Raw genomic sequence first — 13447 nt, 5'->3', positions numbered from 1 at the left:
GGATCTGAGAGTCAGGTAATTTTTTTTTAATAGATGGGATCGGTAATTTTAATACTAAAAAAAAAAAGACAAGTCAGTCCGTCTCAACCTACCAACCCAAACGAAGTGGGTTATTTAATTCACTTTTAAATGAATTAATTACTAAAATATGGATCCAACCCACTCTACGGATCAATCTAATAGATCCAATCCAAATTGATAGCTCTACTTTCCATATTGCATCTGCAGTTGTTTGACAAAATATCGTACATCTCGGTGCCATCTTCTAGGCTAGAGACAATGTGCGTGGTTTCACGGAGTGTTGGAACAATGGACTTAATCCCTATGTACATTTCTATGCGAAGTATGGTGAATCTGTTTGTACAAATGAAATTGATAGAGCCGTCGATCAAACAAGAAACCATTTAGAAAATTTGTTTTCTTTCTGTCGCATTCAAATATGGCAGAACCATAATACAGTTTATAAATTATCGCAAAGATGACATATAAAGAAACTACCAAATCCTGGCCAAAGTAATCGAGCTAAAAATCAGTCAAAAACATTTTAGCAAACAACACATAGCTCGCATGAGCACTGCGAGGCAGGGTATACGATTTGGGAGAGACGAAAAAGAATAATTAAAACAGAGGAAGAAAGAATAGATGACGACAACAGCAACCAGACGGGGTATCAGAGGTGGATCCTGTCACCTCCTTGTAATGGAGAAGACCTAGACCCTCTCGGCGAAGTCAGCCATGGCAAAGTCAGGAGAGAGATGGGGCTTCTTCTTAGGATACCATGGCCAGCCCTGACAGGGATGGTGACGGTGGTCTCCAGCAGCCACAACAGTGGCCGGTGAGTGGGGCGATGGTCATGGGGGTTGTCAGTTATGCCGGAAGTGATGATGAAGCAGCAAGTAGAACCCCTAGTGCAAAGTCGTCAGAGGGGAAAAATATTGAAATATTTTTTGATTAAAGATGGTTAGGAGTACACTAGAGACTTCAGCAAATTCATTTGCCCCTCATGTAAGCCTTCTATTTCTATTGAAAGGTGACATGGAATCAATTAACTAACTTGAAGAATCCGATTACAAATTTCTGAACTCAAGAGGGTCGGCATGAAACAAAGCCAAGGAGCCCAAACTGTAATTTTTTTTTCTTAAAAAAAAAAAAAAAGAATCATTAGCAGATATAACATTATATTCCACTTTACACTGTTATGATAATTTATGTAAATATACCGTCATGACTGCTGGTTCCCTTCAACAACCAAACGAAAAGCAGAAAGGCTAAAAAAAGACACAGGTTCAAGCAAAACCTAATGAAAATCACAGCAGAATGTCGTGGGATTTCGTTCACCCTGCCTACTTGATGTACTGGGAGAGCCACTTGAAGCCCTCACCATAGCCCATCTTGCGGACAATGCTGCACATAAAGACCTCAAGGGGGCGGACGTTAGAGTCTGCCAGATTCACCTTGCCCTTACCAGTAGTGAAATTGCTGAGTCCTAGGTGGTAGCGAAGCTCCTCCTCAGATGCTGCATATGGAATGTCGATTTTGTTACCCAAGACAAGGAATGGCACATTCGCCAGGGAATCATCTGAAAGAAGAGCATCCAGCTCCTTTTTTGACTCTGCAAATCTTTCCTTGTCGAAGGCATCCACTAGGTAAACCACTGCATCCACCTGCCAACAAAATAAAGCACCGACAACCCTTTTTAGACATAGAAATCAAAGAACTGAAGCTGCAATACTTGAGAATCAACACCAAGACAAAAAATACAAGTAAAACAACAGAAGATGGAATAACCACCATCAACATAAAAATGATCCCACTGGATCATCAAATAAGAAGCTTGATCTGTGAAGCAGACATCAAAAATTAGTTGGCCAAAAATAAGCAGCAAGAGGGACCATCTATGCGAGCAACCAAATGTCAAGGCTAAAGTTTCGATTGCCTTGTGATTGTGTATATATGATAGCACTTTCACGCTGCATGCTTGTTCCAACATTCATCGACAGCTCTACAATGGCCATATATTCCAGACATCCATGGACTCTATGTATATACCCATCATGTCATTCATTTCTTTATTTAACTCTTATGAACATTTAAGAAACTCACCCTGTTGTGGTTGTGATCCAGAATTGTTTGAGCGTAATGCTTCATCTCACCTTTGCCTAGTTACCTAAAGTGGAAGCAGGTCAAGCAGATCTCTTTTTTTTTTAGGAAGGGAAAAAAAAAACAAACATAAGATGTTTTATAATATTGAAGTCACTTGTTATTATGCTTAGGTTTTGGAATATCATTGCAAACAAACCTCAAATTTGTCTGTGTTAAGAGTTTTTCATAAATTACAACAATCAGAGACACACTTGGAATCTCAAATCAAGTGAGTGCAATGCCCTAAAGAGACGTTTCATGCTACTGAAGTCACCTGTTATTATGCTTAAATTTGCAATGTCATGGCAAACAAACCTCAAATTTGGCTTGGTGGTAAGAGTTTTGCATAGATTACAACACTCAGAGATACAGTAGAATCTCAAATAAAAGTATTATAATCAGATATATCATTTCTGCAAATATCCTTAGGTGAGCAGTGTAAGTATATATTTTATTTTCTAATATAATGAATGAAAATATTCAATAGTGGAGGTGACAGCATAATAAGACAAACGACTCCATAAACTGGACTTTAATCTTCAAATGACAGAGGTCATGTATTTTACATTTTCACTTCTGGGGTGGGGTGGGGTTTTTTGTTTTTGCCACCACAGGAGGAGGTGGGGGGTGTGGGATGGGCAGCTGTGGGAATTATTGGTTCGGTGGTTTGGGAAGAAGGTACATAGACAGTTTTTGGACAACAATAATGTGTTACATCAATGAAATTAAAGGTGTACAGGCCATTCTTGGAGATATTAGGGAATTCATTGTGGCAATAGGCCTTTATCTAGGCAGGGTCAACTTTAGGCTTGTAGACAAACTGGGGAGTACCCATGTGATACAACAGAGGCTGTCAAACGAGTGAGTTGTAGATGAACACTCCTCTTGATCAGATCAAAATTTGCTTCACTTAATTAGGAAACAAGGCAAGCTACGGCTAGACTTGGCTTGCCTGAGCTCAGCTCAATTAAGCTTGAAATGCGACTAAATAATTAATTAATAAATAATATAGATCGCTTTAGTTACTATTACTATTTATATATGACTATAATATTTATTAAAGGTAAAGATTTACATGTCAAGAAAATATTTTGATTAAAATATATTTTTTTTTGTTCAAGTCTTTCAACTATATCATGGAAATATAGCAGCGGAAAGTAGCCCTCCCCCCTCCCCCTTTTCTTTTTCTTCCCTCCCCTTGTAGCTCTATCTCAACCTCACTCAACCCTCCCCACCCCCCCTTCATGTGTAAAAGCCAGAAGGGACTTCAGGCTATTGCTAGATCTCTTAAAGGCGCACTAGAGAAGCTAAAACCTACTCAAAATTTAATAAGCTGGCTCAAGCTCAGCTTGTTTACACCCTGTGACTGTCTTGGGCATAGTAAATTTTAAAAGCCTAACTTTTGAATTTTTTATGAATACAGTAACTAATGAAAACCAACTGATGACATCTAAAAGGATTCCCTTCGGTTCAAGTTCATTGAAGATTTGTCTATGTAGTAGACATGCAAAAGATAGCATTATATTAGCATAATTGAGGAAAAAATTCTCCAAGTCATTTATTTTCTCAAAGGAATTCAAAGTACATCAAGTACAAAATCTAGCAAATATATGAAGTTAATAAAGGGGCACATAACACTAAGGAACAAGAAAACCCCCTAATAAACACTGCCTTGGATCCATCATAAGAATGCCTAGAGTAAAGACAAGTAAAAATTGGTCCAATGAATGCATAAAATGGAACTGCACATCGTTGTCTCATGCTACAATCAAATTTCCTAGATCTTGCAACAATGATTCTTTAGAATTTCTAGTACCAACTATGCAATAAGGAAAACAATTTGGGCATCAAGGTCCCAAAGCATAAAATAACTACATCAAAAGTAACCAGAAATGAATACTGATGAGAGATTATGAAGGGCAAAGTTAGAGGACACCACCAAAGAACATTTACTAGAAACCCCAATGGAGTGACATAGATGTAGATGATGTGTTACTCCATATATATTGGCCAGTTTTATGAATCAAAGTATGAAATCAAGAATTGCAAACCTTTTACTATGAATCAGATGTTAGCCAATTGTAAACTGATATAGAATTTCTTGCCAAAACAATTTTAGACGGAAATGTAGGGCACACAGTGATCTTTCTCTTTGAGAAAGAAGATCTATCCAACAATGGAGGAGCAAGATAGGAGGAAGAAGCAACAAAAAACAACTTGGCTACATTTGTTTCTTGCATATATGAAAAAAATAAGAATATTTCCTATAATATGCCTCTTGATAAGATCTCTGATTCATCTTGATGTTGGTTGATTCGAAAAGATCTCTAACTCATCTTGATATTGGCTGATTGGATAAGATCTCTGACACAACTTGATGTCAGTTATTCCAAATTTTCCCAGATTTTATGGATACCTGTCTTATTTAATTGGATAACCAGAATTATTTCCTTATCTGCAGCAGCCTTCTAGGACTAACTCAAAGCCAAAACCAATATCGAACCTCTTTGTTTCTGTGATCAGCATTTGACATATCCTGGTTAAGTACATGTTAACTAAGTCCGTGATGTGTGCATCATTCTCCCCGAGTTGGAGAGAACGCACCCTCGAGTTGGAAAAGCCTTGTATTTTTCCAACAAAACAAGGGAGAGGTTCATCATCTCACTTCTAACATCCAAGAATCTTCAATCGTTGGCTTGTTCTTGCATCTGACCAAGTATTGAATATAAGATATTTTCCGAGTGTTGATGGATCATTCCTCGAATATATACATATATAAAAGATCTGCAACATTAATATAGCAAAGACATCATACCCTTTGGAAAGTTCCACATGATAGGCATTGTCATTGATGTTACATAAATTTTGCAAGGTCCAATCTTCCATTATTTTAGCTGCTTGTAGATTTCGACAACAATCTCTTTCAAGGGTAGACCATCACAAGGTCTACAAACTTGATGCCAACAATGTGTATCAACAGCTTTATATTTGGTGTTGGACTCCTCTAGCTGCTTATGAACTAGGACATAGATGTTTCTGATATGATCTACCAAATTTGCTGCATCACAGCTAACTGGCTGGGTACTAAGTAGTGCCACTAGATCAAGCACACTATCTAGTGTCCTCCCGTGCATGATCACAAATGGACTATGGCCAAGTCCCAAATTGTTAGCATGTCTCGCACAAGGTATCTGAGTAAATTCCCAAGGCTTCTATTGACCAACTCGGTTTAGCCATCCATTTGGGAGTGATAGGCACTGCCGAACTAGAATATTATCCTCAATTTTTTGCCACAATGTCTTCCATAAGCGACCAATAAATTTGATGTCCCAATGTCAAGTAACAGTTTTGGAAACTCTGTGCAGTCGAACCACCTCTCTAAAGTACAAATCCACCATACCAAAGCATCCATCATCTTCAACAGGAAAGAAGTGAGCTCTCTTATTAAACCTATCCAACACTACAAATATGGATTCAAATCCACGTAGCATTCTAGGCAACCCAAGAATGAAGTCCATGCTCACTTTTATCCATGGAGCTACAAGGATAGGCAAATGGGCATAAAGACCCATATTCTGCACCTGACCTTTAGCTATTTGGCAATTCGACATCTCATCATGAATCAAATCATATCACGCCACAATCAAGGCCAACAATACTTTTATTCTACTACGGCCATAGTTTTGACCCATCTGCATATTCCTTGTACAGATCTTTTCGCAAGTCAAAACCCACCTTTGCAGAGAGAGTCTCCATGTCAGCAAATAAGGTGGTGATTGCAAGAAAAGATGGACACAGCCTCATGATCAAATGAGAGTACAAAGTCACATTGTTGGAGATTCAGCATCTGATATCACAAAACTGGCACAATCGCATAAAATTCTACATCATAGGTGTAGTAGTTGAGATGGCTTCCATTCAGCTTTTTGTTGAAGTAGGCCACTAATCAACCTTCTTGAAAGAAAGCTGCACCAATTCTAATCTTGGATGCATCACATTCTGCCTCGAACACTTTGTCAGAGTCAGGTAGTGCTTAAGATGAGTGCTTGTGTCATTAGCTTCAATTTATGGAGCTCTTCTCAGATTTGGGCATCCAAATGAACTTTGCTTCATGAAGTAGTGTGATAAGGGCAACGACAAAGTTTTAGATACAGTGTTAAGAAACATGATGGATGGCCATGAAAGCTTCGGACATCTTGAATGCTTTGAGGAGTTGGCCATCTTTGATGGCTCTGACCTTCTCATCAACTTGGATGCCCTCTTTGAATACCACAAATCCCAGGAAGGTTAATTTGCACACCATCCACAAACACTTCATCACGTTCATCTACAACTTCTCTTAAGGCAAGGCTCCAAGCACATGTCTTAAGTGCTCGATATGCTCATGGAAATTGTAGTTGTGCACAAGTAGGTCATCAAAATATACACAACCACAAATCTTCTAATAAAAGGTGAAGTACCAAGTTCATGATGCATGAATGTGTCCGAAGCATTAAAGAGGCTAAATGGCATGACAAGCCACTTGCAAAGCTCCTCCTACATCTTAAATGTCGTTTTTCCACCAATTGCATGGGCGGATTCGAATTTGGTGATAGCCTGAATGAAGGTCATTCTTGGAAAAGATACGGACTCCTATAAGCCGGTCCAACATATCCCGGTCCAACATATCATCCGACTAAGAGATAGAGAATCGATACTTCACTATGATCTCGTTGATGGCATTGCCATCCACGCATAGTAGAGCAAGCACAAAATAAGCACAAACTCTCATCAGTTAAGCCTTTTTGCGAAAGCTCATGGACTCGTCGTTATGGCTCCTCATGCTCCTTTAGTGCCTTGAGATAGTGTGGGAGATTTGCCAAGTTGGCACCAAGTAAATCACATTCTAGATGTTATGCATAGGAGGTAAACCTCTAGGAAGCTCTTTAGATAGCAGATCATTAAACTCCCTGAGAAGTGGAATCATGACATCGGGCATTGGATTTACACTAGCCTCTTCCTTGTAGATGACCATGTAGATGCAAACCTAAGCCCTTATCTTCACTAAGGGGGCTTTTAATAATAAGAAAACTTGGACCCTCCTTTTGTGGGGATTTTTCTTTCATGGATTGGTGCACAATCTTTATTCCATCTTTACAAAAAGAGTATATGTTTTACCTTCCATCATAGATCACACCTTGGTTATATTGCCAAGGACAATCCAATAATATATCAAGTATCCCTCAATGTTACACCACACCGCATGCTATCAACATAAGTGTTACCAATAAAGATTGACAAGGCGACATTTGGAGATGGTTATCTCATACCTTTTTTGAACCAGGCAACTTTGTACGATCAAAGATGCTTCTTTATGTTTTGATGAAGCCTATCAATGACATCTTGAGATACAATATTTTTACATAACTTGCTATCAATGACGACATTGCAGACATGTCCACCATTGGTGTAGCAAATACCAAAAAAAAAGGTGTTTGTTTGAAGCCAATCTTTTAGGTGCATACATCATTTGCTAGAAGATTAGGCTTTAGCCTTGATCTACTTCCAGCTCAATGGTGGGTTCAGCATCAGGTTCATCGTCATAGATGGGTTCAGCCAACTCCCATCAATCAACATAATGTTCTTCATACTCGCCATCCCATTCATCATTTGCATCCATGAGGTGGACTTCAATAGTGGGATGTTGATAAAGGCACTAGGAAGCATGGTGTTCTGGATCTTTGCATGTAGCAAGATGATGGAGTACACATGCGATGTGGCATAGTTCATGAGCACTCATTTTGCTCAAGACCATGACATGATGGTTAAATGATTAGTGGCCTCCTTGCAATGCTAGACTAGGCAGTTGTAGTGTCTTTGAAGGGATAGCACATGATATGGCATGCGCTTTTATGGAGTCCCTTATTGACATTTGGGCTTACTGCAGCTTCTTCTCAGCTTATAGTACCCTATGATAAGCATCATTCACATGCCATGTGGTATGATCAGCAACCTCATCATAGATCGAACTTGTAAGCCATTGAGATAATGGGCTACATGAGTTCCTTCGTCTTCATGTGAGCATGCCAAAGCAAAGAGTTTGGAAAATTCCTCCATTTAGTTAGTGACACTTCTTTCCCTCTGACTAAAATTCATATGAAATTGTGTTATCTATCGAAAGGAAGTAGCGGCTTAGATACTTCTCCATCCCTGGCCAATCATTGATCTTTTTCCAATATTTACTTGAGAGTGCTGGATAGTCTCCCGCCATATAGATGCATAGCCTGGTAATTTAAAGGTCAATGATCTTTTTGCTTTCTTGTTCTTAGAGATGTCCAAAGCTTTAAAGAACCTCTTGCCAGTGGCAATCCAATTGATGAAGTCCTTTGGATTGAGCCTCTTGTGAAACTCGAGAAGCTTGGATTCAATGCTAAAAAGCCTATCACAATCTTGTGACTCTCTCATCATGTGGGGAAAAATGAACCAACCTTGATTTAGAGTACAGCAGTGAAAAGGATTGATGAGGTGCCCGAAAAATGCGTTAGATGGCACATCATCCTCCTAATTCAATCCTCAAAGACAATGATCACAACCAACCACACGTTTACACTCCACCTATAGTTGCATTATTTGTTCTCACAATTGTTAGATCTCTACATCTTTTGGATCAAGCTCCGACATTGGGACTGTGAAGGTGCTATAATGAACCATGGCTTCAATGTCGATATAGAGCACCATTGGTAAGTTGGACCCACTCTAATACCAAAAATAGTGCACATGGTGATCTTTCTCCTTGAGAAAGATCAATCTAACAATGGAGTAACGAGATTGGAGGAAGAAGTAAGAAGAAAGAACTACAATAGAATAATAAAAAACAAAACTAAAAACTTCATTAAATTCAAGATGTTCTTCATAATGGGTAGGCATCTCTACTTATAGTTGTAGCATCCCTTGAACTTTCCTACTAATGTGTCCATAGTGTTTCTTGCAAATAAGGAAAAAATTAAAAAAAATCTATATAATATGTCCCTTCATAAGAGTTCTAACTTATCTTAAGATGGCTAACTCTTCTTGATGTCAATTAGATAAGATCTCTAACTCATCTTGATATTAGATCCCTCCAAATCTGCTCAGAGTTTATTGATACCAGCCTTATTTAATTAATCTCTATGATTATATATAGCAATCTTCTAGAACCAACTTAAGCCCGAACTCAATATCGAACCCCTTTATTTATCCAGTCAGCCTTTGACATACAACTATATGTCAGCTAAGTCCATGACATGTTCAACAAAATTTTAGTGGAGTCAAAAAAAAAAAAGCTACACTTTCATTACACTGCCTATGGCGAGGTTCGATTTATAAATATGCTAGATGATGCATTACTTCATATATATTGCCCAACCTTACAAATCAAAGTATGAAATCAAGGATTGCAAACTTTTACATAACCCACATGTAAATTGGTATAGAATTCCTCATTGAAACAATTTAGACAAAAATGATAGTGAGACTAAAAGCTATCCTTTCATTACACTATCTATGGCAAGGTTCAATATATAAATATACATGCAACTTTAAGCACCAACATCGCCATAGAGACATATTGGAAGGTATCCTTAACTCATTGAAGAAAAGACATTGAAGAAATGCTATCCATAGGTAACTTATGCTACCAACCAAAAGAGGAATAGAAGCTAAGCAATTTTAAGGAGATGATGCAAATGAAAGAATATCCAAATGAAAGGCTGCCATTACCCAAACAAATATTATCAATATGATATATGAGATTGGATGGATGAAAGAGGATTTTCCTAACTTTGCTTGGTACGAAGGATAGATTGGAGAAAGGATGGATGAGGGAGAAGATGGATGAATCTTTCCTCCATCCTTTGATGTGCTTGGTAAAACATGGAAGGATGGATGAGAATAATTTCCTTCTCTATTTGATATAGGATAAACGAAAGAAATGATGGATGATATTTGTATGTTTATTGTTACTAAACTACCCTTTAATAAAAAATTATTACTATCAATTTATAATACTTATTAGTATTAAAGAAGCAGGACAATGTATAAACTTATAATTTTATAATTTATAATTATATAAGAATTATACAAATATTTAATTTTTATTTTAATAGATGATTTTATAAATTAATTATACATGAATTAATTATATATATCAATTATATAAATAACTAGTTAATTTATAATTTAATTTAAATAGTTAACTAATTTTATACAAATAGTTAACTTGAAATAGCAAATATAAATAGAAAAATAGAAGACAATTCTAATTATTTACTTATAATTAAGACAATTATGTACTAAAATTAAATTAATTAGTAATAAGATTTAATAGCATGGTATCAATAGTATAGATAAACTATATATATATATATATATATATATATATAATCAATGAAAAAGTAAAAAAGTGTTATAGTTTCATCAAAAAATTAATGATGGGTAATGTTATCAATGCATACACCCAGCTCTCATATGCTCCATCAATCTTTCCTTGTATCTTCGCAAGTTGAGAAGGTGTGAATTGGTGTGCCAAGATGGATGGACTATCCCTCTTTCTTATCCATTCTTATTAAAATTTTTTTGAACCAAACGGCGGATGAAGACCATCCATCCTTCCAACCTAATATATCCTCTCTCTCTCATGACCCCAACCAAACATAAGATAAAGGATGGAAGTTATGTCAAATGCCATCGATATAATCTTTATAGAATGAATCTATAATGGCACCATGGCAATAGGTCACAAGCATATAATTAGACTCACTCCCTTGGTGACATTTCTTGTGTCACTTTAAACTGTGAGTATCATAGAACTAGGAAAATAAAATAAAGTATAATAGATAAACACTTCGATTTTGAAGGGCATGGCCTCGAATTGGAAGAAACTACAAAGTTGGATCAACATGACCAACACACAATTTGATGAGGATTTTCATTCAGGTTTTACATTTATGTTTAATATTGAGAGAAATATTTTAATTGCCACTATGAAGAAATGGAGCATTGACTTAGATCAATAAGGCGGGCAATAAAAGAATCAGGCAAAGCAAGAGATATATAGGGGAATGCTTGGCTTAAGCATTAGGCATGAGAAAACACAGCTTACGATATCATGCAAATTCCACTTTTTTTATTATACTAGTCAGCAAAAATGATTGAGCATTATTGGCAAATATCTAGCCCACTTAAGTCTTGATAATAAAATAAACATACTCCATCAGAGTTGCAACTTAGACTTTGCTTAGTTCAAAGCTAATAAATAAGGCTGCGCATAAGTGACTACAATGTAATGAGCTAGGAACCAGTGACTCAATTTAGATGCACTCCTTTAGGTGGCATCCACACAAGAAAAGCAAAATGGGGGGAACCATGAGAGGGAAAGAATGACTTTAAAAAAAATAAAAAATTAAAACCTAATTTAGTGATATAACTTACTGTATAGCCACATCCAATCACCCAACAATTTAACAAATACATATACCTTACACCACATTCATACTCCTAACTTCCAAACAGGAACCGTTTGTAGCCTATCGAGTACCAGCAAAGCAGAATATAAAATACAAGTGGATGATTCCAGGTAACTAACTGAAAGGCTCAACTTTTAGCAGTTGCAGACAAGTCAGACATGTTGATTAATAAGTTTAATGAAGTTGCATCACAGGAGGGAAGAACAAAATACACGTTGTTTCAGAGGAGAAAGTAATAGAACAGCATATTTTCACGTTTATATATCAATCATGTGAAGAACAAGATAATCTAAAGAACCTTAAACACTTCAAGTTGCTGTCCTTCATATACAATTTCCTATCGCAACCAGATAAAGTAGTAAAGGAAAAGAAGTCCCCCTTCAACCAGGTCATTTGTATTGGACAAACTCACAGGAAGTGTCCCAACTAACATTGCAGTCCTCTATCTCTGAGAATTTGGGATATAATAAAAAATGACGTCGATTAATCGTGCTGAGAAAGATTATTTTCAAAGAATAATCGCCAATATTAAAGAACCAAATCTACAGGAAGCATCTTAGAAAGTAAAACAGAAATCAAAAGGTAACAACCCTAACTTCACACAAATCAAAACATGGATCACAGCACAAAAAAGGCAAATAAGCCAGGAAGAAACGTACTACAGATAAATTTAACAAGAAATCAAACCTTGGCGTAGTAATCCTTCCAGACACGGCGAGCGATCTGATGACCCCCAAGATCGAAGGCCTTGAACTTGATCTTCCCGATGCTCAGCTCCTCTGAAGTCGGATACTGGGTCGGCTGATGCTGGACCAGTCTCTGCTCATACCAACATTCAAGAAAATTTCAAAAGAAAAAAAAAATTCCAAAAGAAAAGTAAGAAAATAATCTAAAGTTAATTTCCTGAAAGAGCTAAAGAAAAACCACGGGATGAGAAAAATTAAAGAAAAATCCCAGAAATAACATAAACTATAGAAAATTTCAGAGAACCTCGTCCTTGAGCATATGGAGAAGCGTCGTCTTTCCGGCATTATCGAGGCCCAGGAACAAGATCTTGGCCTCTTTCTGCCACAGTCCCAACGAGGCGAGGACGCCGTAGAACCAGTCTATAAGGAACATCGTTGCCGGCGAGAATTCACCACCGACGCGAACGGATCACCCAAAATGCCAACAAATTCCGCCCGAACCCGGCCGGATTAGATCGGATCCGGCGATCGGAGGCCCTTCCGATCCCGATCTGATCGCCGGAAATCCAAGAAAACCCCAGCGAACAATAACGAAAGAAAGCGAGGATACGGAGAGCGGGAGAAAGAGAGAGAGGGGCTTCGATGGGAGAAATACGGAACGGAATTTGGGAGATTACGTGTCCTTCTTCGATCTCATTTTAGGGCAAGTTATGCTGGTGAAAATGGTGAGCTATATCCCGTTTACCGGGATCGGCCGGTTTTGCGATTTACTCAACCTGAGCGGATTCGCCGTTTCTCTCTCTGGTGACCGGTTGGACACCGGGAGGTTCCGGTTCCTTCGTCAGCGACCAATAGCAACGCGAGGCCGGGTGAGTGCCTTGTCATCAACCTAATCCTCTCCGTCCATTTAGAATCTAACGACGTCAGTTTTTCTGGTCAAACTAGATTTTCAGATAGTCCCACAAAACGGCCAGATACAGTACGGACGGCTAGATGATGTCATGGGCTTAGGGATGGACGGCAGATGAAGCGGTTCGCATAGAATATTTTATGTGTGCGATAGCTGATGTTTCAGAGGCGGCTTCAATCACCATCGTTCGTTAGATGCGGCCGCTGTTTTGGGCTATTTGACAATGG

At 37.9% G+C, this 13447-nt stretch overlaps 1 protein-coding gene across 1 annotated transcript; it reads right to left on the bottom strand.

Moving 5' to 3' along the window:
* Nucleotides 1-1142: 1142 nt before the first annotated feature.
* Nucleotides 1143-12988, bottom strand: LOC105036616 (small COPII coat GTPase SAR1A). The gene is made up of 3 exons (XM_073257676.1): nucleotides 12615-12988; nucleotides 12312-12443; nucleotides 1143-1664 (listed from the first exon to the last, which is right to left on the bottom strand). Exons 1-3 carry the CDS (start codon nucleotides 12741-12743, stop codon nucleotides 1344-1346), a joined length of 582 nt encoding a protein of 193 aa, XP_073113777.1. The 5' UTR covers nucleotides 12744-12988; the 3' UTR covers nucleotides 1143-1343.
* Between the last annotated feature and the right edge of the window lie 459 nt (nucleotides 12989-13447).

This window comes from Elaeis guineensis, chromosome 5 (assembly GCF_000442705.2).
Source record: "Elaeis guineensis isolate ETL-2024a chromosome 5, EG11, whole genome shotgun sequence".
In the NCBI taxonomy this organism is placed as follows: Eukaryota; Viridiplantae; Streptophyta; class Magnoliopsida; order Arecales; family Arecaceae; genus Elaeis; species Elaeis guineensis.
The sequence above is the reverse complement of the archived record's forward strand: the minus strand, read 5'-3'. Positions and strand labels throughout refer to the sequence as shown.

Excerpts from the sequence above, each read along its gene's own strand:
- LOC105036616 (XM_073257676.1), bottom strand. The coding sequence starts at position 12,743 with ATGTTCCTTATAGACTGGTTCTACGGCGTCCTCGCCTCGTTGGGACTG. Across the intron at positions 12,444-12,614 it reads TCCATATGCTCAAGGACGAG|AGACTGGTCCAGCATCAGCC; the intron begins GTTCTCTGAAAT and ends TGGTATGAGCAG. Across the intron at positions 1,665-12,311 it reads GGAAGGATTACTACGCCAAG|GTGGATGCAGTGGTTTACCT; the intron begins GTTTGATTTCTT and ends TTTTGTTGGCAG.